General features: G+C 41.6%; 1 protein-coding gene across 1 annotated transcript; it reads left to right on the top strand.

The window, feature by feature from the left end:
- On the top strand, positions 1-26,993 carry sertad4 (SERTA domain containing 4). The gene is made up of 4 exons (XM_034135133.1): positions 1-444; positions 22,236-22,408; positions 23,422-23,540; positions 24,221-26,993. Exons 2-4 carry the CDS (start codon positions 22,255-22,257, stop codon positions 25,040-25,042), a joined length of 1,095 nt encoding a protein of 364 aa, XP_033991024.1. The 5' UTR covers positions 1-444; positions 22,236-22,254; the 3' UTR covers positions 25,043-26,993.
- Positions 26,994-27,857: the final 864 nt, after the last annotated feature.

The raw sequence follows: 27,857 nt of genomic DNA, 5'->3' as shown, positions 1-27,857 counted from the left end.
CTGATGTTGTTTTCTCCGCCGCACATTTATCTAACTGTCGACCCGTCCGTAGCGACGAGCTACTCGGAACCTGCTGCCCGGGTTCCCGCCCTGAATGGACTACCAGTGCACCGAGACACCATGAACACACCTTTTTAATTCCACAGCACAGAGCAAGAGAACAACTACCAGGGAAGCGCGGGGATGCTTCGCGCGCGTGTTGTGAGAGTAATGATAAGTATTTAGACAACTCGCTCATTAACTAGTAATTACATAAGTGGCGTTTAAACCGCCAGTGTGGTTCGCGTGTTTGCTAGCAGCTAAAATTAGAACAACTCGCTGCCACAGAGGACACGGTGGTGTTTATTCAGCGGGACTTTTTCGATTTTTCATCAAAGCACCTTTGGATTTTTTAACACAAAGCAAGTGTGGAGCCGAGGACGAGGTCAACACAAACCAACACAGGTAAGATGACATTCGTTTAGCTCGTCTGTACTAATGTTTAAGTCGCGTGAGTATCAGCTTGAGTGGTATTATTGGTAAAAAGTAAAAGTGGGCATTTTGCCGCCATAAGTTATTCCTCTCACAAAGCCTGGGATGTTTATATGACTGTGTGTGCCTTTGTGATAAATGATATAGTATAATAATATCATATGTATTTATACATTTTGGCAAGTGCTTTTATTTTGTTGACGCCCTTACCATCAGCCAAAGGGGTTACACTGAGAGATAAACAATTGCCTATTGTTAAATGGGCTGTGTTTAAATGAATGTTTGTATATAAAATCATTTTTACAGAGTATTTCTGTACGGAAGAGTATTAGGTCCACATGAGAAAAAATACTCAAAATTCGGAGGTTAAAGTCAGAATTCTGTAAAAAAAAGTCAGATTTTTTTTTTCTAAAAATCTCATAATTCAGATTCTAATCTCAGAACTCATAAACAAAACAAAAACACTTTTTTTTAAATTAAGAACAAAAGTTTATTACATTTCACATTATTGTTAAGGTGATTAGGAGCAACATTGCTTAAGTCAATGCAAACTGTTACTGAACTGAGTACATTTCCAATAATCCTGCAGTAGAACGATTAGATGTGATACTGCTGGATTGTTTAGAATTAGACCGTCAATACCTCCCTATATGACATGACAGAGACCCTGGTCCAACACATTATGCAGGCTGACATAAGCAGCCCCCCTCCTGGCATCCATCCAGCCTCACTTCATTATTTCGTGGGGACTGCCTTTGGCTGCAAACCCTGAAGTGGCGGTTGCCTGTATAGCTGCTGCCGCCTGAATGGACACGATTTAGCAGAGCTTCTGTTGTAATTCTCTCCTCGATGTCATTTCTGTGCTTTCTTCGATGTAGTGTCAAAAGCCTTGACTCACTCGCAGTGGGCTATTGAGAGCGGATTAAAAAATCCAACATATTAAGTGTGATGGAGTAAGAGCAATACATACATATCTCCTATGTCTTCACTTCGACTAGCAACAACATCCGAGTCATTTTCCAGGAATTCCACCTTATGCTATTTGTTTCCCTTGGAGGGAAAAGTGTGTTACGTGCAATATAGCTGGGCACGCAACAGGAAGAAACATCCAGCTCAGATTTAACTAACAGACCAAAGAAGTCGGGCTGTAACAAGAGGAAGGCTTGCTGGCATTGATCTCGGGCAAGTCCAATGCCAGATTCCTTCTCCTCGTGCCAAAGCCCTCCGCCCCATCGTCTTTATCAAAAGCCCTCGCTGCGTTTACCCCTCTTCCAGTTCTGTCGCGGCGCTATCAATCATATCTGGCTCTCAGCAGACTCTTCTGCTCATTAAGGATGTGAACCTGTAGGTAGCCTGCAGCCCCCCCAGCCATTCATCTCTCTCAGCGGGGCGCTCAGACTCACATCTGGAGCAGCATTTCAAAACACGGCTCTAAGCAGACATGAAGTGCATGCTGAATGAGATGCAATGCATTTTTAACGGCTACCTTTCAGCAGACGTGGTGCTGAGCATGACATTAACACCACTTTAGGTGTGATGTTTATATACCAATCTGTGATGGTATGTTATTTGCCAAAAAGTGCAAAAAACGGAATATTTCAGTACAAAGGGAAGTAGGGATTACCACTGAAAGACAGAAATTAGGGCTGCATGATGTGGAAAACATAAAATATAATTTTCACATCATCATTGAAACATGTATTTAGTTTTTTTAAAGAGGATTTGTAACAAACACATATGTTCTGTTCAGTCTGTAGACAAGGATATCGCTGCAGCGCCACTATTTTTGATTCAAAATAGTATTTTAACACAGATTTAGCCTTTACCAAATATTGAGCTTCCTGAGATTTTCTTTTTGCAGTAGTCCATATTGCGTTTTCAATAGATTTTCAATAATTCTATGCTGATGTCATGTCATTGGTTATGGTAGTTGGAAAAAAAGGCTCCAGGCTTTGCATCTCATTCCCTTTGTCCCTTTCTTTCGCTGCTGTTTTGTCTCTGCCAAGACAAGTTGAGCTGCGTTAGTGTGTGTGTCCGTGTGTGTGTGATACAGGGTGTAGCCTCAGACTTCTGTTTCCCCTAAGGCAACTCTTCCCCATCATGAATACTCCTTTGTGCTCCTGAAAGACGCACAACTAAGGTGGACATCTTAATAGAAAATAATAACATATTTGTTTATGCGCAAGGGAAAAATAATTGAAGCTGTGACGTGATATTCTTTTATAGCCGAGACTTTATGACTTCACCATCATCGACCAAAACTGCATTCATTACCTGAGATCCTTCTCCTTGAAGTCCTGCAGTTACTGCAAAACCTTTTCCTAAAGATTCTTTACAGAACTTTACTGTCTGCAATGATTTCAGTTTAGCAACAGAGCGTGAATTGATTAAGACGATGGAGAATTGAGTAGTGATGCGATGACGAACTTTGTAGGCCAATCCGGAAGTTAGCATCGCAAGGGCTCCCACGACAAAAAGCAGCATGATTTTTCCATTGGATTTTAGTATATTGCAGAAAAACACATGTTTACAATACCTACACATTTTGTTCAGACGGATAATCTCCACAGATTAACACCATTTTGTGATTTAAAAAAAAAGTTTTAATGCAATCACCAGAAGTAAAAAATGAATGTTTTGCTTTAAAGGAACTACATCACGGTCACATTTTTCAGGGATGATGTTTAGTAGTCTCATTTAGACACTTGTTAGCAACTTTTCAAAGACAGATTTTAAGACTAATTCCTGCAACACTCTATTTTTTTAATATGTACAGACACTGGCACAAATGCCTCACATTCTAAAAAAAAAAAAGTTCAACACTCACAAGCAGTCACATATTTATGTTGGAGTCAATAGCTATTACAACAAACTTTAAGTTGTATACTTTAATATGTAGAGAAAAATCTATTGAAAAATGTATTTTCTGGAGTAGAAAAGAGACATTTAGATTTGAACTGTATTATTTTCTTTTAAAACACATACGGATGCTCTTGTCTGCCTTTAATGTGCTGCATCCACCTCATGCAGCCACGCACCCTAATACATCTGGCCTGTTAATCCTCACAGCCACAACAAGCCGTCCCCTGATAGCCCATAATGCATCCCCGTAACGCTGCCCTGCCACAACACATGTGTCACCACTCAGCGAGAAAAGCGCAGAGCGAAACCCTGGAGGCCCTGAGCCCAGTTTAGTCACGCCATCGCGGTCAAGACGGCCCTCCACCAACTGCAAGATGCTCTGATGACTCCTGACAGGCTGCGAGCTGGCACAAACACGATCTAAGATGCAACCAAAAAACACAACACACAGCATTAGAGTGGAAGGGCAGGGGAGAACGCATCTTGGAATTCCTGTAATAAATCTAACTATTATTATAAAACACTGCTTCTGATTAAGTATGCCACAAAAAACTGCTCTTCGGTGTCAAGTTGATTATACATTTCAAAAAATGTGATGATACCGTGGTACTGTAGGTGCTAGCTTGAAACTAAGGTAGAAAATGTGAATGGAACGCAGTAGACTCACTCTTGTAACACCCTTTTTTTTTCCCTGATAATGCTACATTGTGAAAAACAAATCTGTGTCAAATTTGATAGGAGAAGAGCAAGTTAACGTTAGCTATTAGCAGGTGTAAGGCAGCACAGTTAGCTTGGCTAAATAAGATAGATAGAATAACAAAGGTTTTATAGAGTTACACTAAGGTACGTTCCAGCTCTGTTAAGTAAAAACTAGTATTGGGGGAAGGTAAATCATAAAGTTATTATGTCGTGATACATTGATATCTTTTAAAATTCCATATTTTATTAAGAAACTTTGAACAAACACCATGGTTTGAAAATGTTTTGCGCAATATAGAAAAGACGTATGAGAGGAAATCAGGACCTCTGCTTCCTAACAAAATCCAGTATGCCATGTATGTTGACGCACATGGGATTTCTTTCTTTCTTTGAGATATATCATGATTAAAATTAAGTCACTCTTTCTGTCCTAGAAGTAGATTCAGAACATAAAAAATTGACATTTCTAGTCTGAGCGGAGCACGACTCCTGACTTTTCCCTGTGTTTGATTTTTATATTTGTGCTGTTGTATTTGTTGTAAAGTGTTTTTATTGTAAAGTATTTTTATTGTATGTACAGCACTTTGGCTCGACCAAAAATGTGCTATATAAATAAAACTTGATTTGATTTGACAAAGAATGGTGTGATCTGCAAACAGAAAACCTAAACAAATAAATATAAGGCAAAACAAAGTATTTCTTATCATTCAGAGTCCTTATAAATCCTGCTTCATAAACACCACTTATCTGTGTGTTGAATAATTGGCCCATTTAGGACTGACTCACTCTCCAAAACTGACTGCACGCACTCAAAGAATTGCATCACCATCTACGTCTTATCACAATCAAGTTGATTTTTTGAGTTCACTTTATAATTAATGGCTCTAATTTCAGCACTAAGAATTCCTACATTACATTTTGTTGGCTCAAATGAATAGATTTATTAGCTGAGGTAGAACAAGTGCAAATGAGGGTTTACGTCCTACGTAAATCGCACTAAAAAACGACTCAACAATTATGAAGTGCCTCTAATCATACATATATTCAAAGTCTATATTAGATTCTAATGTCACACATACATTATGTATAAGGAGTATCCATGGATCCCGTTTTGATATCAAAGAGGCTGCCAAGGTTTTTGTGAAAGATCAATACGCCTAGATTTCTGTATCTGCATTGATTATTGAACATGCCATTGCATCTCAACACTTCTCTGTGTAGTTTGCCCAGTGTGGATGTTCTTATTGTTTCTGTGATCCACTCTAATAACGGGGGGGGGGGGGGGGGGGGGGTTTCTTATTTTGGTTCATGGAGCATACAGCTCCTAGTTGTAGCTAATTGACGTCATGACAACTGTTATCTTTTCTCTATCTGTTTCCTCTTGCTGTCTGCTTCGCCCTGCCTGCCAGCACTTGCACACTCTCCACCCCCACGCCAACAGGCATATTGGTAGGATGAAGCTTCTCCGTATTAAGAGATGTATCTCTGCTTATTTCTCAGCTACAGAGTAGAAGAAGAAGATATTCTGTCATCCCCTATTTGTCATTAATCTGTTTTCTGATTGGTATTTTGCCACACCGTTTACACACACTCACACACTGTTGGCCATGCCATCATTAGCAACTCAGGGTTAAGTATCTTGCCCAAGGATACATCGACATGTTGACTGGGTTACAAGGCTAATATGAGATGGATTTAAGGCAGGGCTGGGCTATATGGTGATATTATATTGTTATTAGGATATCAGAATCGGAAATCCTTTTCGCATCCCTCAGTGGGACATTTTAATTGTGAGAGCAAAATCGTAATCGTAATATCGATATCAAGGCATTTGGTCAACAATTTCGTTGATGATTTTTCTCCGTATCGCCCAGTCCTAATTTTAGGTAGAAAAGAAATGCAAACAACTATTTGTTCAATCAAAATACCTAAATATTGCTAGCCTTAACTGAGCGTTTGGAAACTTGACTATAACATACAGTTATTCCAATAGTATTTTCAATAGGACATACTGTACATGCATGCTGCGTAGGAGGGTTGGAGTGATACACATTGCTGCCAACTGTAGGGCATTAATGCATAATTACTTTTTTATTTTTTATAAAGCATAACTCGAAGCAGTAAAAGTAGAAGAAAAGAAAAAATGGCAATAATACAGATTTTAAGGGGCTGTTCTCGACTACAGAAATTCTAAATAATGTAACAGGTGACCAAGTAGCATTGTAGAGATACAACAGGTTCTCCACATGTGACAGATTCTACCAGCCCAGTCCCTGTCAAATCACATCGCGTTCAGTCTCAACGTGATCAAAGGCAGGAGGCATCAAGCTGAAAGAAAAAAAGAACAGGGGCAGGGGAGGCACTGCTAGTCCTCAAGTTTTTCTTTCCCTGCAAGATTCAAAGTGCCTGTTGTGATCACAGAGCTCTGAGGAAACTCGCTGCAGAAGCTCCTGTCAAGGCAACCACAGGATACGCCCACTTATCTCCTCACTGTGGAGTCGCATTGCTAAGATTTGGGCCACCACACAAACTGTCATTGCACTCACACACACACACACACACACACACACACACACACTAGGGCTGCTCAATTAATCGTATTTTAATCGCAAATACGATTATGGCTTGCAACGATTACGAAAACAACGTAATCGAAATAAAACGATTCTTTTTTTATTATTATTATTTCTTTTTTTTCTTTTTTTTTTTTTTATTGGTTTTTCAGTTGAATTATACTTAAAGTTCAGGGTAATCAACTGTTAAAAACATACTGTTCACATTTTTTCTCCAATAAATGTATGTTTTCAAAGTAAATGGATAATCGTTTTTAATAATCGTGATATCAATTATTGACCCAAATAATCGAGATTATGATTTTTGCCATAATCGAGCAGCCCTAACACACACAGACAGACAGACAGACAGACAGACAGACAGACAGACAGACAGACAGACAGACAGACAGACGTCTCGAGCTGTACAGGAATGACTTACACAAAGACTGACATGTTCAATAGTTGACATTGTCAAAAATGAGTGAGAAAAAGGACTTGTCCCACTTCGTACGTGGAGAATGTCAATGCCCTCCCCTGTGCTTTATACATAGAACATACATTTCACTTGACTTTTCTGACACCTTCAGGAACCCATTCTCAATTTTAAAATTGGCCATTTTATATTCGCTTTCTCACCGATTAAATGCGCTTCGTGGTTTAACATACACTACTGTAATACTTTAAAACTATTTAATCGTCTTCATATTGTCATCTAGTCAAAGTAAATGCACATTAAAAGTATTTTAAGGATTAAATGAACTAAGAAGCCATCTGATTCTCTGCAAAGATGGTTTGTATTAGTCTTGAAGGTTCCTTTGAATCAGAATCAGAAACAGGTTTATTACCAGGTAGGCTTACACGTACGTCGTACGAGGAATTTGACTTGATGCCATGGTGCATTTTTTAATAACATAAAAAAATATAGTAAAATATAGCAGTATGTACATAGAAATAGAATGGAATAAAATATGGAATAAAATTTGGCAGTAATAAAAAAAAAGAAAACAGATATTGTGTAAATTGTGTCCATTAATGTAATGCATAGAATCTATGATGTGGCTGAGGTAAAGTGTCAGTGGGGGGGGCCGGGCCTTGTTGATGATGCCGGTAGCGGAGGGGAAGAAACTGTTCAGGTGGCGAGTGGTGTGTTAAGTTAAATACCAAAATTCAGAGCCATTTATACTTGTATGTGGTGATGCATATTAATCACCAGATTTGCAGTTAATCCTACTGTCCACATCATTACTTTATTGAACATTAAAGCATGCAAATGTGTCACAGTAGAGGCACAAAATAAACATATGAACTTTAAAATTAGCAGAATATGTCCTCTTTAACCCTAACCCTAACCCTGAACCAAGAGGAATTATAGATGGAGAAACAGGCAGAGAAATGTTAGCTTATGCATAAAACAGAAAAGTGGACAAAAAATGTATTGGCTCAACAAAAATAAGGAAATTGCAGTACAGTTTTTTTGAAAACATTCTGGTTTAAACCAGATGATCAGTACATGGTCTTACAAGTTGCTGCTAACACTAGGGCTGAACGATTAATCGATTTTAAATCGAAATCGCGATTTGAAATGATGCAATTATGAAATGATGCAATTATGAAATGATGCAATTATGAAATCGCAAAGCCTGCGATTTTTCTTTTTTTTTCTGTTTTTTATTGTTCTTGTGTGTCAGTCATCCACACCAATCAGAAGTGCTGTGCTCCACATGTACCAGTCATTGTTAACCAATCAGAAGTGGCCCATGATAGTAGGTGATAGACAGATTGATCCAATCACCTGCCAAGTATTTTTGAAATACTTTTCCAAATGGCTTCCAATGGAGCTTTCCTAGATGGTTTGGTGAAACAAAGCATCTGAGTCAGGTTAGTAATGCTCCATCACATGTTTTACATCTATTACAGGGTGAATCTTAAACTGAAGCTTGACTTTAAAGCAACCCAACGGAAGCTTCATGTAAGTTTAGTTCTTTCACTCGTAGCTCGGGCTGCGGGGGTGCTAGAGACGGGAGCACGTTGATACAACCTTCCTAGCCGGAGATATGGCCGCATTTTACAATAAACTTCCGTTGGGTCGCTTAAAAACAAATATCGCCAATCGCAATCGCAATATCTGTCAGAAAAATCGCAATTAGATTATTTCCCCAAATCGTGCAGCCCTAGTTAACACAACATATTTTTACCCTGAAACACATCACTGTGATTGAGTTGATAACTGTTTAGCCATACAGATTTCTACAATAATCATGCAGCCCTATATTGGACTTCAACAGCAATTATTTTCCTGAAATTCTTGTACTGTTGACATAAATGCCCTTTCTTTGCACCACGTTAGTCTGTATTAAAATTGCATTAGTTGCCTCATTTTGCAGATGTTAAGTGATGACACATTGCATGCTGTTGTGTGCTCCCCTCATGCTGTCTTGGATCTATTCTGATGTGAAAACCACAGACATGAACTCTTTCACTGCTATCTATTCCCATAAGGCTCGGAAACACTAAGCAAAAACCTGGCCCACAAACCAAGGAGTAAACACTTAAAACACACACGCACTCTCTGTCAAGCACATGCTGAATTGATTAGCATTTTTAAAGCTGCAGAGAAAAATGAGAGCACACAAAGTTAGTAAGAGGCATGTTTCAAACTCCCCGAGAATTATTAAACTGATTAAATCATCCCCCTCACCCACACGTTTGGCCTAAATATATTTTTTCTTTAAAATGTACACTGCTAGGTAGTGTGTATAAATGCCTGCGACCAGAGACAGCACCACTTTCATCGTAAAACCCTGCTGTGTATAATGTGAAGCAATTAAGGATACAAAATGTGAAAACATGTAGGGGCTGGCGGGGATACAGGCAGTCTGCGCAAAAATACACGTCCTCCCACTCGTTTGTTTGAGGGAAGTTCGTTTGGGATTCCAGAAAAAAAAAGTACTCGCCTGTGGCTGTCGAGTTAAAACAGGTTCAACGTTTGTAGAATGCAGCCCGACGTCACGCTTGGTTGGCCAATCACGGATCCATTCAGTCGGTAAGAGGCTGAACGGAGTAAAAAACCTCCAACAGCTTAACAGCTAACTAAATGGATGCTCGATAGCGGGAGTTCTGCAACAAGCTCATGAGGCCTAGTCCCTTCGTCTTTTGAAGTTGAAGTTGCCTTCAAATATGGTTGGGATTATTGTGATGATAAAGTCATATGACCATGTTTATTTATAAGAAAATAGCACAACATCCCAACGCTTTAACCAGGGGCGGACTGGGACTAAAAATCAGCCCGGGACTCTCGACCGGCCCACCTCGGTACCGCCAGTAAATACCGCTAGTACTACCAACCGGCCCACATCGTCCAACCGGCCCACTTCAGTACCGGCCCATCGGGATTCGTCCCGAACGTCCCGATGGCCAGTCCGCCCCTGGCTTTAACCTTGGTATATGATTTGATATTCTCTTCACTAAAAGACAATACATTATTATTTCCCACCCCTAAGTGCATTTGACAATGACAAAAGTGTCAGATATATAAATAATATTATAAAGGATATTTGAAACTCTAGGCCCCTGATTTCAGACAGAAGTAGATGAGGAGGCTTCTTTTTTTTTTAAGTTGTGGCCTAGACTTTGCAGTCTCAAATGCCAATTTTCGTTGGTAGATCTTATCAACTGTAGCTAGCACAATGAGCTAACGCTTGCTCCATGAGTTGGTTTAAACACTGTCTACTGCTGACCTTTTATTGCTTCCAGCTGAGTTATTTAAAAACAAGCATCTAGCAAATAAAGTTTACACATTTAGGTTACCTACACGTTTTGTCCAGCAGGATAATGTCCACGTACTAACACCACTTTTATTTGAAGCGTAAATACAATTGCCTGAAGTAGGGCTGTCCCGAATACCATTTTTCGGGCTCCGGATATTCGGTATTAATCAGCAGCGAATATTCGGATATTAGGCCCGCGCGGGTGCGTAGTAATCAGCAGCGAACCGCTTCGGCATTCATTTTGTTATTCTACAGTATTGTTGTTTTATAGTTATTTGTTAATGTAACCCAATTTGTGTTCTTTGAAATTGAAAAGGATATTGCATTGTGTTTCTTACTTTCGTTGCAGTTGTATATGTCTTAAGTGTAATTTGGCTTGGCTTCCTATTTTGTATGGACTTTTATTTTGAAGGAGAGTTAGTGCTGTTGACAGGAAGTTGTTGTTGCTATGGAAACAGCTTGACGGAGATTAACGGAGAAAAGTCATATCTACATATAAAGACGGAGAAAGTAAACGATAAAGTGTATGGTTAAGTGTTAGCAACCCCCGAAGAGGCACAAGCTCTTACGTTGATATTGGAGATTTCAAATATCCGAATAACGAAATTGAAACCCGAATAGTACTCCAACGAACGAATATTCGAATATTCGGATATTCGGGTACAGCCCTAGCCTGAAGTAAAAAAGTGTTTAGTAGCAGTAGTCACAACTGCTGATTTTAAGACTAGTAAAAGCTTTATCCATTCATCAAATTCACGGTATCTTCTGATGTATTTTATGTGGTAAAACAAAACTTAAAAATGTAGCAAGTTTACATTAAAAAAAAACATCGACTATAAGTAGGGGTGTAACGGTTCACAAACATTTCGGTTCGGTACGTACCTCGGTTTTTAGGTCACGGTTCGGTACGTTTTCGGTACAGCAGGAAAAATGATCACAAAACATAAAATATTTTTTGGGGGTTTTTAATTATTATTAAACTGTGAATAATGTATTCACTCAAATAAATACAAAATATAATAAAATAGACATTAAGGTGCAACATTTCGATGAACTGAAATAATCTGTATTTGAACTTTACTGTACTAGTAGGCTACTCACAAAACATAAAATATTAGTTTTGGGTTTTTAATTATTATTAAACTGTGAATATTCACTCAAATAAATACAAAATATAATAAAATAAACATTAAGGTGCAGCATTTCGATGAACTGAAATAATCTGTATTTTAACTGTACTGTACTAGTACCTAAGCAGCCAGATTGACATTAGGACTTGCTTGTCATTGTATTTTCATGCTTTTTTTAAGAAAAATGAACTTGTTGTGGAGAACACCCTCTCGCTAGGGACAGAGGTAGCAGATACAGCCAGGTAGCGCTTTGCTAACATGGCAACATAAGGATATTTGGCGTTTGTAATAGCTTTGGCTCGGTCTGAACCTTTTGCGAGTGTTGGAGGCTTAAATGCTAGTGGGAGTTGGGTTTGCACTTCAGTAATTTTTTTTCTTTTGGTACCGGTGATATTCACATTCGGGTGATGCCTTTTCAAATGATTGTGCAAGTTTGTTGTATTGCCAGCCGCATAACCAATTTTAGTTGAACAATGCCGACAAACAGCTTTGGTTCGGTCCACCTGTCTTTGTACGTAACTGCGAAACCAAAATGTTCCCAAACCGGAGACTTCAATGATGCTGGAGGATTTTCGAGCTCAACTTTATCTGCGTTCGCCATTTCGACAGTTCCTCAAATTACTGACTAAATTTGAACGCATCCCTGTGACCAGCTCTCATAATATGCCTCTCGTCCAATGAAATGACTTGGTCGCTCAATGACGCGTTGAACCCTTACTCTGAATGCTGCGACGCAGCACCTGAGATTACTTCCAAAAAGTTCAAGGTTCAAGGTTCAAGGTTCTTTATTGTCAATCTGACATAGCTACAGAGTAATTATGCAGTTGAAAATCTTATGTCACAGGCTTCTCCAACAATGCAACATAATAACATAACATAATAACAATAAGAGCATGAGCAATACAAAAATAATAATAGTTATAAAAATGAAATAAAGTTATGATGTGGAATAGTGCAGTATGAGTCTATATACAAGTTAATTGGAATGATATATATATATTAGGTATTAGATACATACTACTGAGTAGCAGTTGAATGTTTGATGTTGTTTCAACAGTTCAATTTTTTAACAGTCTCACTGCCCGCGGGAAGAAACTGTCTCCGAATCTTCTTGTCCTTGCCAGGATGCTGCGGTAACGTCTGCCAGACGGCAACAGAAAGAACAGTTTGTGGCTGGGGTGATGGGGGTCTTTGATAATCCGTAGTGATTTCTTCCTGAGCCGCTGGGAGTAAAGGTCCTCCATGGATGGCAGCTCCGTCCTGGTGATGTGCTGTGCAGTTTTCACCACCCTCTGTAAAGCCTTACGATCGAGGTCGGTGCAGCTGCCGTACCAGGCCGTCATGCTGCCAGTGAGGATACTCTCTATCGTGCACCTGTAGAAGTTGCAGAGTATCCTGGAATCCATTTTGAACCTCCTCAACCTGCGGAGGAAGAAGAGCCGCTGTCGAGCTTTCTTGGTGATGGTGGTGGTGTGAAGAGACCATGTCAGGTCCTCAGTGATGTGGACCCCAAGGAACCTGAAGCTTTTGACTCTCTCCACCGTAGTCCCATTGATGGCGATGGGGGCGTGTCCCTCTCCCTGCTGCTTCCTGTAGTCCACAATCAGCTCCTTTGTTTTGCTGATGTTGAGATGGAGGTTGTTCTCCTGGCACCAAGATGTCAGGTTTTCGACCTCCTCTCTGTACGCCGTCTCGTCATCGTCTGTGATCTGGCCGATGACGGTCGTGTCATCAGCAAACTTCACGATGGTGTTGGAGCTGTGTGTGGCCACGCAGTCGTGGGTGAACAGGGAGTAGAGGAGAGGGCTGAGCACACAGCCTTGAGGGGCACCGGTGTTGAGAATCAGGGTGGAGGATGTGATATTTCCCACCCGCACTGCCTGGGGTCTGCCCGTCAGGAAGTTCAGGATCCAGTCACAGAGGGCGCTGTTGAGCCCGAGGTCTCTGAGCTTGATGGCCAGCTTGGAGGGCACAATGGTGTTGAATGCTGAACTGTAGTCAATGAACAGCATTCTCACATATGTGTTCCTGTTCTTCGGGTCCAGGTGTGAGAGGGCAGTGTGGAGGGTGAGGGCTATGGCGTCGTCTGTGGACCTGTTTGCTCTGTAGGCAAACTGCAGGGGGTCCAGAGATTCAGGGAGGGAGGAGGTGATGAATAATTTGACTAACCGCTCAAAGCACTTCATTATGATGGAGGTGAGTGCTACTGGGCGGTAGTCGTTGGGGCAGGTGATGATTGTCTTTTTGGGGACAGGAATGATGGTGGAGTGTTTAAAACATGTGGGGACTACAGACTGCAGCAGGGACCTGTTGAAGATGTCTGTGAACACCTCTGCCAGCTGAACTGCACACACCCTGAGAACACGGCCAGGGATGCCATCAGGTCCAGGAGCCTTGTGTGGGTTAACCCTTTTAAAGGATTTACACACATCTGCCCTATTTAAAACAAAAGGGCAGTGTAGCTCCTGGTCCCTCTGTACCTCCACAGCCTGGCTGCTCTCAAAGCGTGCAAAAAAACTGTTTAGCTCGTCTGGGAGAGATGCGCACGCAGACACTCCCGCAGCACCCCCCGCTGCTCCTTTGTAGTCAGTCATTGTCCTTAGTCCCGCCCACATATTCCTAGTGTTACAGCCTTTGAAGTCAGATTCCACCTTGTCTTTGTACTGTCTCTTTGCATTTTTAATTGCTCTCCGGAGATCATACCTAGACTTCCTGTACTCCTCCAAATCTCCCGCTGTGTGCGCGAGAGTGCGCGCTTTCAGTTTGCCGCGCACCTCACCGTTTACCCAGGGCTTTTGATTTGGGAATGTCCGTACAGAAACCTTCGGTACCACGTCATCGATGCATTTCCCAATGTAGCAGATGACAGTGTCCGTGTGTGTGTTGATGTTATTGTCCTCAAACACACTACAATCCGTGGATGCAAAGCAATCCTGCAGTGCCTCATCTGACTCCTCACTCCATCGTTGTACTGTTCTTGTTATCGGTCTGTCCCTTTTAAGTTTCTGCTTGTACGCAGGCAACAACAGTAGTGAGATATGGTCTGATTTGCCGAAGGGAGGGCGAGGGAGAGCCTTATATCCATTCCGGAAAGGGGAATAAACATGGTCCAGTATGTTTCCCCCGCGCGTCGGGAAGTTGATGTGTTGGTAATATTTTGGCAAAACCTTCTTCATGTTGGCGGTGTTGAAATCTCCGGCCACAACGAACGCCGCATCTGGCCGTGAAGTCTCGGTTTTATCAATAATCCCAAACAGCTGATCGAGTGCCGTGTTGTTGTCGGCGAGTGGCTGCGGCGGGATATACACTGCTGTTATCACAACAGATGTGAATTCCCTCGGCAGATGGAAGGCCCAACATGAGATCATGAGGTGCTCTAGCTGTGCGGAACAGTCCGATGAAATAATCTTCACATCTGAGCACCAGTTGTTGTTAGTCATTACACACACACCGCCTCCCTTACTTTTCCCCGAGTTAGCAGTCCGGTCCTGACGAAAAATAGAGAATCCGTCAGGGACAATAGCGGAGTCCGGGATAGCGGGGTTGAGCCAAGTCTCAGTGAGAATTAACACGTTACAGTTCTTAATGTCCCGTTGAAAAGCAATCCGGCTTCTGAGTTCATCTAGCTTATTTTCAATGGATTGAACATTAGCCAGAAGAATACTCGGAAGAGGGGGCCGATTCTCTCGTTTTCTCAGTCTGACCAGCAACCCGGCCCGGCATCCCCGCTTTGTCTTCTTCTTGCGTCTCTCAGGTAGAACAGCAACAGGTAGCCATGGTGAATCTCCATTGTTTGTCGGAGGGTTATTATTGTCCACGAAGTTTCGCAATTGGAAAAGTTCCTCTCTGCTATATTGTATGGCAGAGTAGGTGCGGTCGGCTAGCATGTTGCGAACCATGTTAAAAGTAAAACGGCAAAAGTAAAAGAAATATGTACAAAATACGAAAATGGGCAAAGTTGGAGAGGAGCACATAGACGATGCGGCCATCTTCACCGGCGCATCACGAGGAAAAAGTTGTTCACGTTCTCAATTTTTTACGTTTAACGTTATATTCGTTCGGTACACACCTGTACCGAACCGAAGGGCCCATACCGAATACTTTCGGTATGAATACGTATACCGTTACACCCCTAACTATAAGACATGGGGGCCCGGAAGTGCCAAAATGCTAACTTCCTGGTTTTAGGACTCATTCCTGAGAGGCAAGGCAAGTTTATTTATATAGCACCTTTCAGCACGCGGCAATTCAAAGTGCTTTACAAATTAAAATAAAATACATTTTAAGAATAAATACAGCAGAAACACATTATAAAATGGCATTTAAAAACAGGCATTAAAAAGCAAAGATAATACAATAAACACAACAGATGAATAAGAACCATACTGCAGTGTGTGTGAATATAAACAGCTCACTCAAATGCAGCGACAAAAATATATGTTTTTAGTCTGGATTTAAGAGTTGCAGCGGACCGGAGGATTCAGGGAGTTTGTTCCAGATAGTCGGGGCATAATAGCGAAACGCTGCTTCTCCATGGTTAGTTCTTACTCTTGGAACAGAGAGCAGACCCGTCCCAGAGGACCTGAGACTCCTGGATGCACCACTCTTTACAAATGTTTGGCATCTACCACTGTCAAGTTATTTTAGGAAAACAAGAATGGAGTTCCTCACGGTTGTTCTTTTACCACATTTTCCACCTGATAGTTCTCTCCTTTGCAATATGTTCATTCAGATGTTCCTCTTAAAGGTGCATGGAGTCGTATGGATGTGTTGAAAAAAATCTACACGTAAAAATGCCAAGGATTTTGGTTTTCGTCAGACTGTCAATGTAAAAAAATATCCCCTACTGTATACATGTGAAAATCCAGAATCTGTCAGTGGTAATGTGGTGCACCTCAGTCAACTGTTGTAGCCTTAGTTGACTTTCCTTGTGAAATATTTCAGGACACTACAAGCTGTGTGTGTGTGAGTGTGTGTCTATCTCAGCGCTGGAGGGAGTGAGTCAATCAAAGCAGCAGAAATCATCCCTGCGGGCGATCTGTCTCCACTCATGACAAGGCTCTTCAGGCACTTATCTCTCCTTCCTCTACTCATCCCATCCATCCCTCCCTCATCCCTCCCTCTGTCTCCACCTCTCCCCATCCTCTCTTCCCATTCTCTATCCCTCCCACAGTTTGTCTCGTGCACCGGCACCGCAATTAGCTCCTGATCATCAAAGGGTGTAATGAAAAACAAGGCGAGATAGAGAGTCAGACAGAGGAATAGGGGTGAAGCAAGAGAAGAGTGAACAGAGGTGAAGCTGCGTCTCTCAAACTTAATCGTGAACAATCGCAGGTTTTTTCCCCTCAAATACACACTGTCAAACACGATCGCTCGCTCTCAATCACATTCCTGCCAGATGCACACACAGAAAGGGAAAAAGAGAGGTATAATTCCCCCCCCCCCCCAGGAGAATTTTCTCTCCATGTTTTTATTTCTCAACCCTCCATCTCTCCCTTCCTCTTCACACACATTTGTTCACACTGTCTCCTCCTCCTCCTTTTCTTTGAAGAAGTATTGCTTTACATGTTGGGAAGCTTCTCTGTCTCGTCTGTTGATTCACCCCCCTGGTTCAGAGAGCTGTCGACTGTGACCCCTGTTGAAAGGATGTCAGCTAGAAAGAGAGGGAGATTGAGACTGGGGGATGAGAAGGGGTAAAGGAGGTGGGGGTGTTGAGAGGGAGGTCCCTAAAGAGGGCAGGGGGAGCGATGGCATGCATGTTTCTTTGTGCTCCGGCGAACGTAGCAACAGCAGCAGCAGCGAGGGAGGTGATGGAGATGAAAATAGCTCCGGGTAAAAAGCAGCTCAGGGGGGAATCGAGAAGGGCTAAAGCTGCTAATTAACCATGGCACTCGCGCTCAATAACACTGACATAATTGGCCCTAGTTGGTGGTCTTCAGTGGAGGGGGGGGCTCAGCAGTGGAAATGAAGCCCACACAAGTACGGTTTAAATCTGACACCACGTTATAAAGTGTGATGCAATGGATCATGACCAAAACTGGAGTTGCAGGCTCCAACGGACACAGATAATAGAACCTGATGTCTTTCAGCTGGGCTCTCCCTCTACATCTTCTATATCCATCGGGATACATTGCTTAATTGTGGGAATACACAGAAGGTATTGGTCTTTTATTTCCCAAATAAGTTGAATTTTCTGCTGCAGTCCTTCATCTGTTGACACACTCTTGCATGAGGTGGAAGAATCAACAGCGAAACAAATCACTGTCATTCTCCGTGATCAAAAAGACTATAGAGTTTCTCTCCACGGATCCAAGAAACACAAGAGACTGGCTCTCAGTGTCTTCACAGTAGGGCTCTGTTTCCTGTTGGGAAAAAAACTCAGTAGGCGGGCTAGGGCTACTTGCTGAAAAGTATATGTAATCTGCCCCCCATATGTTTCTTTGGATCTGCGTCACCTTCATTTCAAACATCCAGTGAAATTACTGTATACTACACGGCTTGAATAGTTGATTCTGATTGGTCAATTTGGACATTCAGTGGTCTGCTCTTTTTTGATAGCAAACTGTTTCTAAGGATAATAGACCATTGTTAAAAACACTGTCATATCAATCAGCAGAAAGAAGTCCGGTCAAATGTAATCTCAGCTATGGCCAAAAAAACACATTTGGTTTCCATCATATTTTGACACTCTTGGCCTGGGGCAAATGTAGACAAACTAACATCTTCCTCTCTGATGCACGTCAAGTCCCTAGCTGCTTCTTTACACCCGTCACAGGTTGATGCATGTCCCCCCCCCCGCCAACCAGTACAAGGTTTCTGTTATGTTTTAATTACAGTTAAGTCTGACAGGTGTGTATTAAAAACATATCATCTTAATGCACATCTACATGTTGGTTGTAAAGACGTGGTTGACGAGACAGTGTTCCAACCAGGTTTGGTTGAAGAGAATTCGGTGAAGCAAGTGCTTTCAAGATCTGAACATTTATTATAATGTTCAGAAAGTCTTGAATACTTCTAATCACTTCCCTGGTGGAAATGTTTTCTAACTTCATAAGTTTGGCTGAAGTGCTGCGGCAGATCTAATCTGCAATGTGACAGCTGTCTAAACAAACCCCGAAATGTCGCCTCTGTAGATTGCATTGTTGATATATGCTTAAGGCAGAATCGCTGCAGTTTTCAGTGGCCGATGCTGTCACTGTAGGGTATCAATACAATAATCCGTTCTGTTTATTATTATTTAAGAATTACAATGAATGAATCACAACTAAATGCTATTAGATATGCCTTATTATAATTAAAAGTAAAATAATGGGTAATTCTAGATTATGATGTCAAATAGACAGACAATAATAAAGTCTAACGCAACTACTATTTTATATTTATATACTGTATGTATAGTACAAGAAAACAATGCATATACAGGGATAGCATTTTGGATAACCTTTATTGACAACTTTTACTTGTTGATTGAACCACTTTTTTTGTTTTAGGAAGATTTTTGTGCCACCAAAAAGATAGAGTGGAATTGGGAGACAGAGGGTCAGGCACTCCCCAGAATGAATTCAGCTCCAGTATTTGGATGCCAGACCAATAGATTGAACCACTTTTTGTCGGCCCCATGGGCAGTTTGTCTTTGGAGAGCCTACTGACCCCAAAAAATGTGCTTCAACAGTCGCAAGGACAGGCAAAATCTTCAATAACAATAAAGTTGCAATTCTGAGCAAGGTAGTGTCATGAGTGAGGGTAAGACAGAGCATAACATTGACAGAAGTATTGCTGCAGCATTTTTATTGTCACGAACATTGTACTGCACGGTTGGAGTTGATATTATAGCATGCTCGCTGAACCCTTAAAATATATAAAACGTTAACGCTGTTCGGTGTAATCCATCACTACCTGGGGCTGGCTAGATGGGTTTCGTAGCAGCAGAAGGTGATGTTTTACCGGCTTTGGTGTGTCTGATTAGTCAGTTAAAAGCAAACACTAGAAAAGCAGCAAGCTGAAATAAAACTGTTCATCCAGGCAAAACAGGGAGCTTATTGAAGCGGACATTTTAATCAGCTACCTGATGGCTGAGGCTGAGATGGTGTCGCCTCGGTTTGGTCTGTCAAGCTGGGTTGTGGGCGATGATATCTGCTCCTGGGGGCCGGTAGAGGAGGGGCAGGAGAAGCTTTGAGAAAGAAAGGTGGTGACAGGGAGGGTCGGCCGCCGGTGCCTGAAACAGCTGGCTTTGCATTCTGCATGAAGGGGAGGAATCAACAGCGAATCAAATCACTGTCATTCTCCGTGATCAAAAGGACTATAGAGTTTCTCTCCACGGATTCAAGAAACACAAGAGACTGGCTCTCAGTGTCTTCACAGTGTGGCTCTGTTTCTGTTGGAAAAAACTCAGTTGGCGTGTTATGGCGCGTTTCCACTACACGGCCTCGCTCGGCCCCGCTCGGTATGGCTGGGCCTCGTTAGGACTGGCTCACTTTATGGCGCATTTCCATTACAGTTTAGGAACTGGGGTAGTATCTATAGTAACGCAGTGTAGGCGGAGCCGTGACGTGATCTTCAGAGAACTCCAGAAAAACAACACAGCCGTTAGCTGTTAGCACTCAGAGCTCACAGCTCCTCATATATGTTCAGAAACTAGACAAAAGTTAAACAAGTACAAACCACAGACTGCCTGTGTCATGGCGAATACAGTCGCTGCTTTATTTATGTCTGTATAGGCCGTTGTTGTGAGTGTGGACGGTCGGAGCATATACTGCATTAGCTTAGCCAATCTCCATTTAGAAAACAAGCATTTTAAAAGGTTTTTCGCCTGCCGTCTGTCTGCAGACTTGACAAAGCATTAATTCATGGTTTTTACTAACCGGTATCAGTATGTTGTTACTTCGGCATCATTTTGAAACGTGTATTACAATTAAATCACGGTCAAATATGTCCATCTTGTAGTTGTAGCCCCCTTGCCAGCGATGCTCTCTCTAGTTTAGCATACTCAGCCCGACTCAGCCTCGTTGTCTCTGGCCCTAGACCCACGATTTTATGAGGCCAGAAAAACTTTGAATTAGGACCCGCCGGCCGGTACTAGGCCAAGTGGAAACGCAACCAAAGACGGGCCGCTGACGTCACAGCCCTCTTAAACCGTGCTCCGCGCTGTAGTGGAAATGCGCCATTAGTGCTACCTGCTGCAAAGTAATATGACCCCCTTATGTTTCTTTGGATCTGCTTCACTTGAGTTTCAAAGTTATTACTGTTTACTGCTAATGTGCAGTCATATCAATCCGCAGAAAGAAGTCCAGACAATTTAACGTTAGCGGAGGCCAAAACAAATTCATTCGTTTTTCTCCATCAGAAAACACCATGGGATATTTTGGAATATAACTTTTTATATAAGTGGAGAGCAGGAAACTTTGGATTCACAGAAGAACAAGAAAACATCAGAAGAGAAGGAAAGAGGTTCAAATATAAAACACTGGGAACAGCAGAAGAATACAGACAGAAAGTAAACACTAACGGGAACAGCAACAGAAGACAGACAGGAAGTGAACACTGACAGGAACACGGTGTGGGCTCGGCAGTGTTTAAAGACTACTTCATGGAAAAGAGAATGTGAACAGACTGACAGTTACAGGAAACCTTGATCAGAGCTGCCGTCTTTTTAAGTTACGTTGCTTTCGCTGCAGTTCAAATTGTTGCTTTGTTGTAAAGGAGTACTTCCCTTAGCTAAAGCAATACAAATATTCTGAATATGTTTTGTCAAATGTATTAGTAAGCAGGTTAACCGTTACTTGTATTTTTATAAAATTCACATATTTGATATCTTTTGTTAGGTTATTTGCCTTATGCACTGCACCTCTTTGCACTGTGCCCTTCTCCTTTGCTTTATAAATGACCATGCTGTTGACACAGCCTCGCAGTGCGATTTCATGAGTGAGATCCATTTCACCGAACAAGTGTGTCAAACCTCTCGCTAACTCTCCTACCAACTAATCACCAGGGAGTTCATGGTGTGGGTGGGTGTCATCTCTCCATCTGTGTCCCACTTGTAACAGTACCACGCATATCGCCAGCCATCTGCCAATTTTTACTGCACACCAGTATTGTTGTTAGATTTGTCATGCTGCTTGCAAAGAAGCTGGTTACTCCTCCACAACAAGTACATATTAGCAAGTATCGTACACATCTTGTTGACAGTTACCACATCAAATAGAAAGCATACTTGGGCTGGGTGACATGAAGAAAACCATATATCACAAATATATTTTAGCAAATACCTCGTTATAGATTATTGCGACGATAATGAAGAGTTGACAGTTGGTCTTTACACAATGAGAATGTTTTAATAATTATTAGTAATGTGGATATAATGACTAAGTAGGTGAAGGCCAGGAATAGAACTACTAGTACAGTATGGGAAATTACGTAACTTTATTGTAATGCCGACCGAATTTCAACTCGATCTAATCTCTTATCACAATATCAATGTTAAGACAATATATTGCCGCCTTAACCTAATGCATACGCAAAATTCTTTATAACAAATTTAAGGATTTTGTGTAAACTTTCTCAGACTAATATCATTACAATTAGTTTACAAACAGTAGGAGATGCATTAAACTAATTTCACCTTGATTTCACTTGATTAACTTTCATGTCATCATGTAGGCATGTGTTTTGAAGTGACATCTTATTATCATGTAGTCATTTTGGGTTTAGAATTATATTCGTTGTTGAATTTTTCCCATTCTGTTTTTTCACAGACCTGAATCATAGAGAGAGATGACCCTAGTTTTGTCCATGAATCCTTTCCTGGACCCAGAGGGAGACCCTCCGCCCTCCACATTCCCACCCATATGGGAATCGAAGCGCTGCACTAAGACCTGCCTGTCGGACCCAGCCCCCCCCTGCAGCTCTGAAGAGCCATGTGCACAAGGTAACAAAGATCACTCACAATTCATTCAGTAGTTAATTTAAGTAGAATATAATCAGAAGCTGATCCACAAAGTTATTTGATAACCAAGGATTTGGTACCACATCCTATAGTCCTGGCAATATGCCTACCTGTAAGCTAGTGTCACAAGCGCTCCCTCAACTAAAAGCGATAGGATTCTTCCATCGGATTTTGGAATATTGCCGAAAATAACATCTTCAGCAAACACATGTTTATGATACTTACACATTTTGGTCAGCTGGATAATCTCTACATATTAACACATCTTTTAAGCTTCAATGCCAGAAGTAAAAAGTTAGGCTATAAATGAACTACATGACTTCACGTTACCACTGTCATCTCATTTAGTCAACGTTGTTTTTATGACATAGAAGCTTCAGTTATTGACCAGTGGGGTATTTACTGACGTATTGTTTCTGTCATACAAGAAAACGTGACCATATCTTCAGCATGTGTTAACAGCAGATCTTATTTTAGCCATAAAACCCAAAACATGTTTAAAAAAAACTGTTGACTTTTAGACGAAGTAAGCGTGAGTGCTAAAATATTAAATCCAGTTTTAAGACTCATTCCTGCACGACCCTTTTTACACTATACATCTAAACCATCCGCATGTGTCTGTCGAGGCCATGCTGTAAAGTTATCATTATGGAACCTCTTGAGTTGAGCTAGGTAGCACTACTACATAGTGCAGCACATGCAACTGAGCAATTAACTAAATAACATATTAGATGTCATTTAAGGATTAATTTAAGTACACTGCTATTTGAATAGTCATTTCAGAATCAACTGAGTTACCAAAGAAAGCTGTTCTTCTCGAAAAGCTGGCTGTCCTAAGGCTTTTATTGGTTCTAATGTTCAACTCAAGCTTAACCAGGGTGACTGTTAACAAAACATTTTCTCCATTCAAAGGCTAGTGTGTTGCCTAGTATTATATTTATGTTGTTTTTACATCACTTTTGTTAACAACTCTTAAATGTACGTTGTGTCTGCAGCCCCCCCCTGCAGACGAGCTCCTGATCATGTCTCAGTATCAAGGATTGCGTACTTCAAGAGGAAGTTTGTGGATGATGAGGATGAGCCGCCCTTCAGCTTCAGGACGTACTGCCAGACTGTACGTTTTGACACACACACATTCTTACACTCAGTACACAGTGTATCCCAACTGACCTCATTACAATGCCATACTCTTAAATAACTCCAGTATAATGTTCTACTGTGAATTTAGCTTACAAATCAGATGTATTATAAAGGTAGTGCCCATTGGTGGAAGAAGTACTCAGAACCTTTACTTAAGTAGAAATCAAGTAAAAGCCCTAATTGAAACTGTGACTTAAGTAGAAGTACAAGTATTACGAGCAAAATGTACTTCATGTATTAAAAGGTATTCAGTATGCAGAATGGTTCTTTTTATTATAGATATCATACTGTTTTTATAAATGACAAATGCATGTTGGATCATTTCAATGTTGCAGTTGATCAATGTGGGGCCAATTTACTATGTCAAATACTTAGTATATTAGCAGTACAAGTCAGGCAAAATATTACTTAAGTACTATAGTTGAGTAAATGTACTTTCTGCCACTGGTAGTGCTACATTGGTTGAGTTAGGTTAATGATAGACAAAAAAGGGATTCATTTCTCTGCCCATAACATTTTTGAGTTAGTTTGCATTAACATTATTTCTGCCAGAAAAAAATATAAAACCCCTTCACTCTGTCTCTCAAGTCATTTATATTTGGTGTCTGGGTTTCTATCAACTGACCAGGCTACATATATCTAACGTGTCCTCAGGTTGCTCCGGTGCTGGAGGAGCGCGCCCACGTGCTGCGCCTCTCCCTGGAGAAGATGCGCTTCATCGACGACCCCGAGGCCTTCCTCCGGCGCTCCGTCCTCGTGAACAACCTCCTCCGGCGCCTGCGGACCGAGATCCTCCTCCAGAGCGCCGACTGGTGCTTCCCTCCAAACGCCGCCTTCACCCCCGGCCCCCCGGCCCCCAGCGCTAACCCCTCCCACCAGGCCCTCCACGGAGCAGTGCCCACCCGCATCTGCTTAGCACCCCAAGCCGGACCTCCTTTCCGTAAGCGCTTCCGGGTGGTCCGTGCGGGGCAGGGGGATCTACGCCCCGACTCCGCCCAGACGTGCTGCTGCATCTACGCAGCGGCGGCGACTGCAGGACACTACCTCCACCTGCCTTTCTCCATGTACGACGCAGCACTCTCCACCTGCCCGTCTGCACCGCACTCCTCTTTCTTTCAGCTAGCTGGCCATAGTAAGTTAGGGCTGACAGTGGCAATAGAAGAGCATGACGATGAGGATGAAGAGGAGGAGGAAGAAGAGGAAAATGAAGATGAAGAAGAGGGGGAGGAAGAAGAAGATGATAGAAGAGAGGCAGGGACTTCCCTGGATGTTGTTAAGGACAAGTCAAGCCAGAAAAGCAGGACTAGGACCTTGCTGGGTCACGCACACACAAGGACAGAGGAAGACCGCTGCATGGCAGATAGGGAGGAAGAGGAGGAGGAAGAGGAGCAGGAGGAAGAGGAGGAAGAAGAGGAGGAAGGCCAGGTTGTTCTTCAAAAAGTCAGCCCGTGGCACCGCAGGGCTCATAGACACTGATCTTGCTTTCTGAGAATGTAAATGTAACGATGACGACAGCTGTCCTCAGATGAAGATACTTTCTCCTCAGACGATGGAGGTGTGAGCTACCTACTATAGTAATGCCAAGTCAGCTTTATTTGAATGCGCTAATACAGTGGTGCATGTTTTTGTAGGCCGACCCGGAAGTTAGCATCACAGGGGCTCCCTCAACAAATATCAAATGTGATTTTTCCATTGGATTTTGGAATATTGCAGAAAATAAGCTCTGTGGCAAACACATGTTTATGATACTTAACAGGTTTCATTCAGAATGATAATCTCCACATATTAACATATATTTTTCGTAACGTTTTGACGGCAAAGTTGAAAGTTGACTCGCGTCTATCTGCGTCTTTACATTGATTTGACCGGACGCGATGCGACCCAAAAATCATATCTCGTCCGGTGTGAACGCACCATCAGACATTCACCAGTGGGATATTAACTGACGTATTCTATGTTGTAAAACAAAACATGGAAATCTCTTCAGCTTGTGTTAACCGCAGACCTTATTTTGGAAATATAACATTACAACAACAAATAAGTTTAAAAACCTTCGACTTCAAGACGAGGGAGCTTAGGTGTGCTAAAATGCTAACTCATTTCCAGAGCTTAGGACTCATTCCTGCACTACTCTATAAACTTCAGGATTGCGCACATATAAACTTTATTATTTTGCTTGTGTTAAGATCACATTAAAATAAACTACATAGGAAGATCTTGGCCACTGTTGGCACTGGAATACTTTCGAGAGATAGATAGATAAATAGGCTACGGTCACATAGAGTGGGATCTTCAATCCTAAAAGTGAAGTGAAGGGTCTCCAAGACCATTTTTACAGCCCCACAGCACAAAACTAAAGGTCTTAGTGGGGTTTATATTGGTGCACCGGTCTTGTTTCAGGACCCTAAACAAGCCTACAAAAGGTGTTGTGGATTTGGGAGTGTGTGCTTCTGTGCGTGTATGTGCGTGTGTCAGCGAGATATTATGTAGCATTTTAAAACTTGATTTAAGCAGTTGTTTTAATTAAACATGGGTATATTTTAAAGCTGTCTCAGGCAATGGCGCGCGACTGTGCTGCAGTGGCGGCATCATGTGTTTTTCTTCAAATTACTTTAAGAAACAACAATCATAAACATTTAAAATGTTAAATCTCAAGTTCAAGTGCCTTAGTGTTTTTATAGATTCTTGTATATTGTGTGTTAGTGTAATTGTTCTTGTTGCTAAGTATCTTGCATTCCAAGTGACTGCGTTTGACTGAAACAGGACATAGGCATGTAGTTAAATGCTGGGATTCTGTGTCTATGAAAGCTCAAACTGAATTTCAACACCCAAAATGCATGTTTTCTAGCATTACGTGTCTTGACAACGCACAAACTTGAAAGCAACTTTCAAGTGAAGTTGCTAAAGTCTTGTTCAAAACCTCCTTTACTTAGATTCAATCAGGAGAGGCTTGTTATGGTTGGGTCGTTCTGTCCATTGATGAAGTTTCACCAAAAGTCTGCAGCATTATGGATTATAACCAATAAGGTTCATCACGGAAATACATGTATAGCAAACACAACAGGACAAGTCAGATTCACTCAGTTCTATTTGAAGTTAAAGGAATAGTTTGTCATTTTAGGGGATATACTTGCAATTAAAACCTTTTTGCAGTAACAGTACTGGCACTTCTAAAGCTGACTAAATGACATGTTATATATCCCAATGGTTTTACGAGGGGAGCCTTACTCTGGCTAGATTTGTAAAACTGTACATAGATTCACGACCAAAGTTTTTGGTACGCACAAAAACAGAAATATGCATACGCAGATTTATAAAGGTTCATGATGTTGCTCATGACATTGTTTTGGGTCCCTGTGCTTAAAGGTGGGGTATGTAATTTATTTCAGAAACACTTTTTGTTATATTCCATGGAATGCTCTTAACATCCCGATAGCAATGAATATCTTAAATGCTTTGACAAAAAATCCATAAAAAAGTGTCATCTGTGGAAGCCGTAGTACTGTAAAAAGCACGACCAATCATCTGAGCCGGCCCGGCTAAAATAACTGGATGGCCTACCTGCCTGTCAGCCTTCCATCTGTGCACAAACTTATCTCGTGCCCTCATTGGTCATGTGCGCGTTCGTGTGTGTTGGAGGAGGGGCTCTGTAAGGAAGTGGCAGATTTTCTCCGGTTGTGTATTTTCAAATTCTAGCGATCTCGAGCCGGTTTCTCCAAAATTACCTACCCCACCTTTAAACATAGTTTTCAATCGGATCAATACTTTGGCAGCTGTATGGATTTAACTATTTTAATACAAATATTAAAATAGGTAAAGAGCTTTAGAAGTGCTTGGAGGCTCAGGATGTTAACTTTGGATATTATCAAGCTAGCTGTTTCTACCATGGATGTACTAAGAGATTTGGATAAAGTGTTGGAGGCGGGGCCCTGTTCATTTCCTTTGAAAGTTGCTCAGTGGCGCATGAAGCCAACATGGCTTGACTCTTGTGTTCAAAAATACCTGGATCATTCCAGGATCTGTCCATAGAGCATGTGTTTACCTTGAGCCCCGCCTCCAATCCGCTGCGTCACAGCCCAGACTCAGCTCTTCCAAATATTTGGAGAAGCAAATCATTCTAGATTGGGCTTTAGTGCATTTTACAACTTTTAGGTCCCAATCATTTAACAAAGGGCTATTGAAATGTTCTTAATGGGAAGTTTATTTAGCAAAAAATACACAGACGCATCTTTCCCAATGTAATTCAAGAGAAAAAAGTATTTTTGGGCCCAATGACATCACGGACTGACAC

This window comes from Trematomus bernacchii, unplaced genomic scaffold, assembly GCF_902827165.1.
Source record: "Trematomus bernacchii unplaced genomic scaffold, fTreBer1.1, whole genome shotgun sequence".
NCBI lineage: Eukaryota > Metazoa > Chordata > Actinopteri > Perciformes > Nototheniidae > Trematomus > Trematomus bernacchii.
This window is presented reverse-complemented; position numbering and strand designations above follow the sequence as displayed.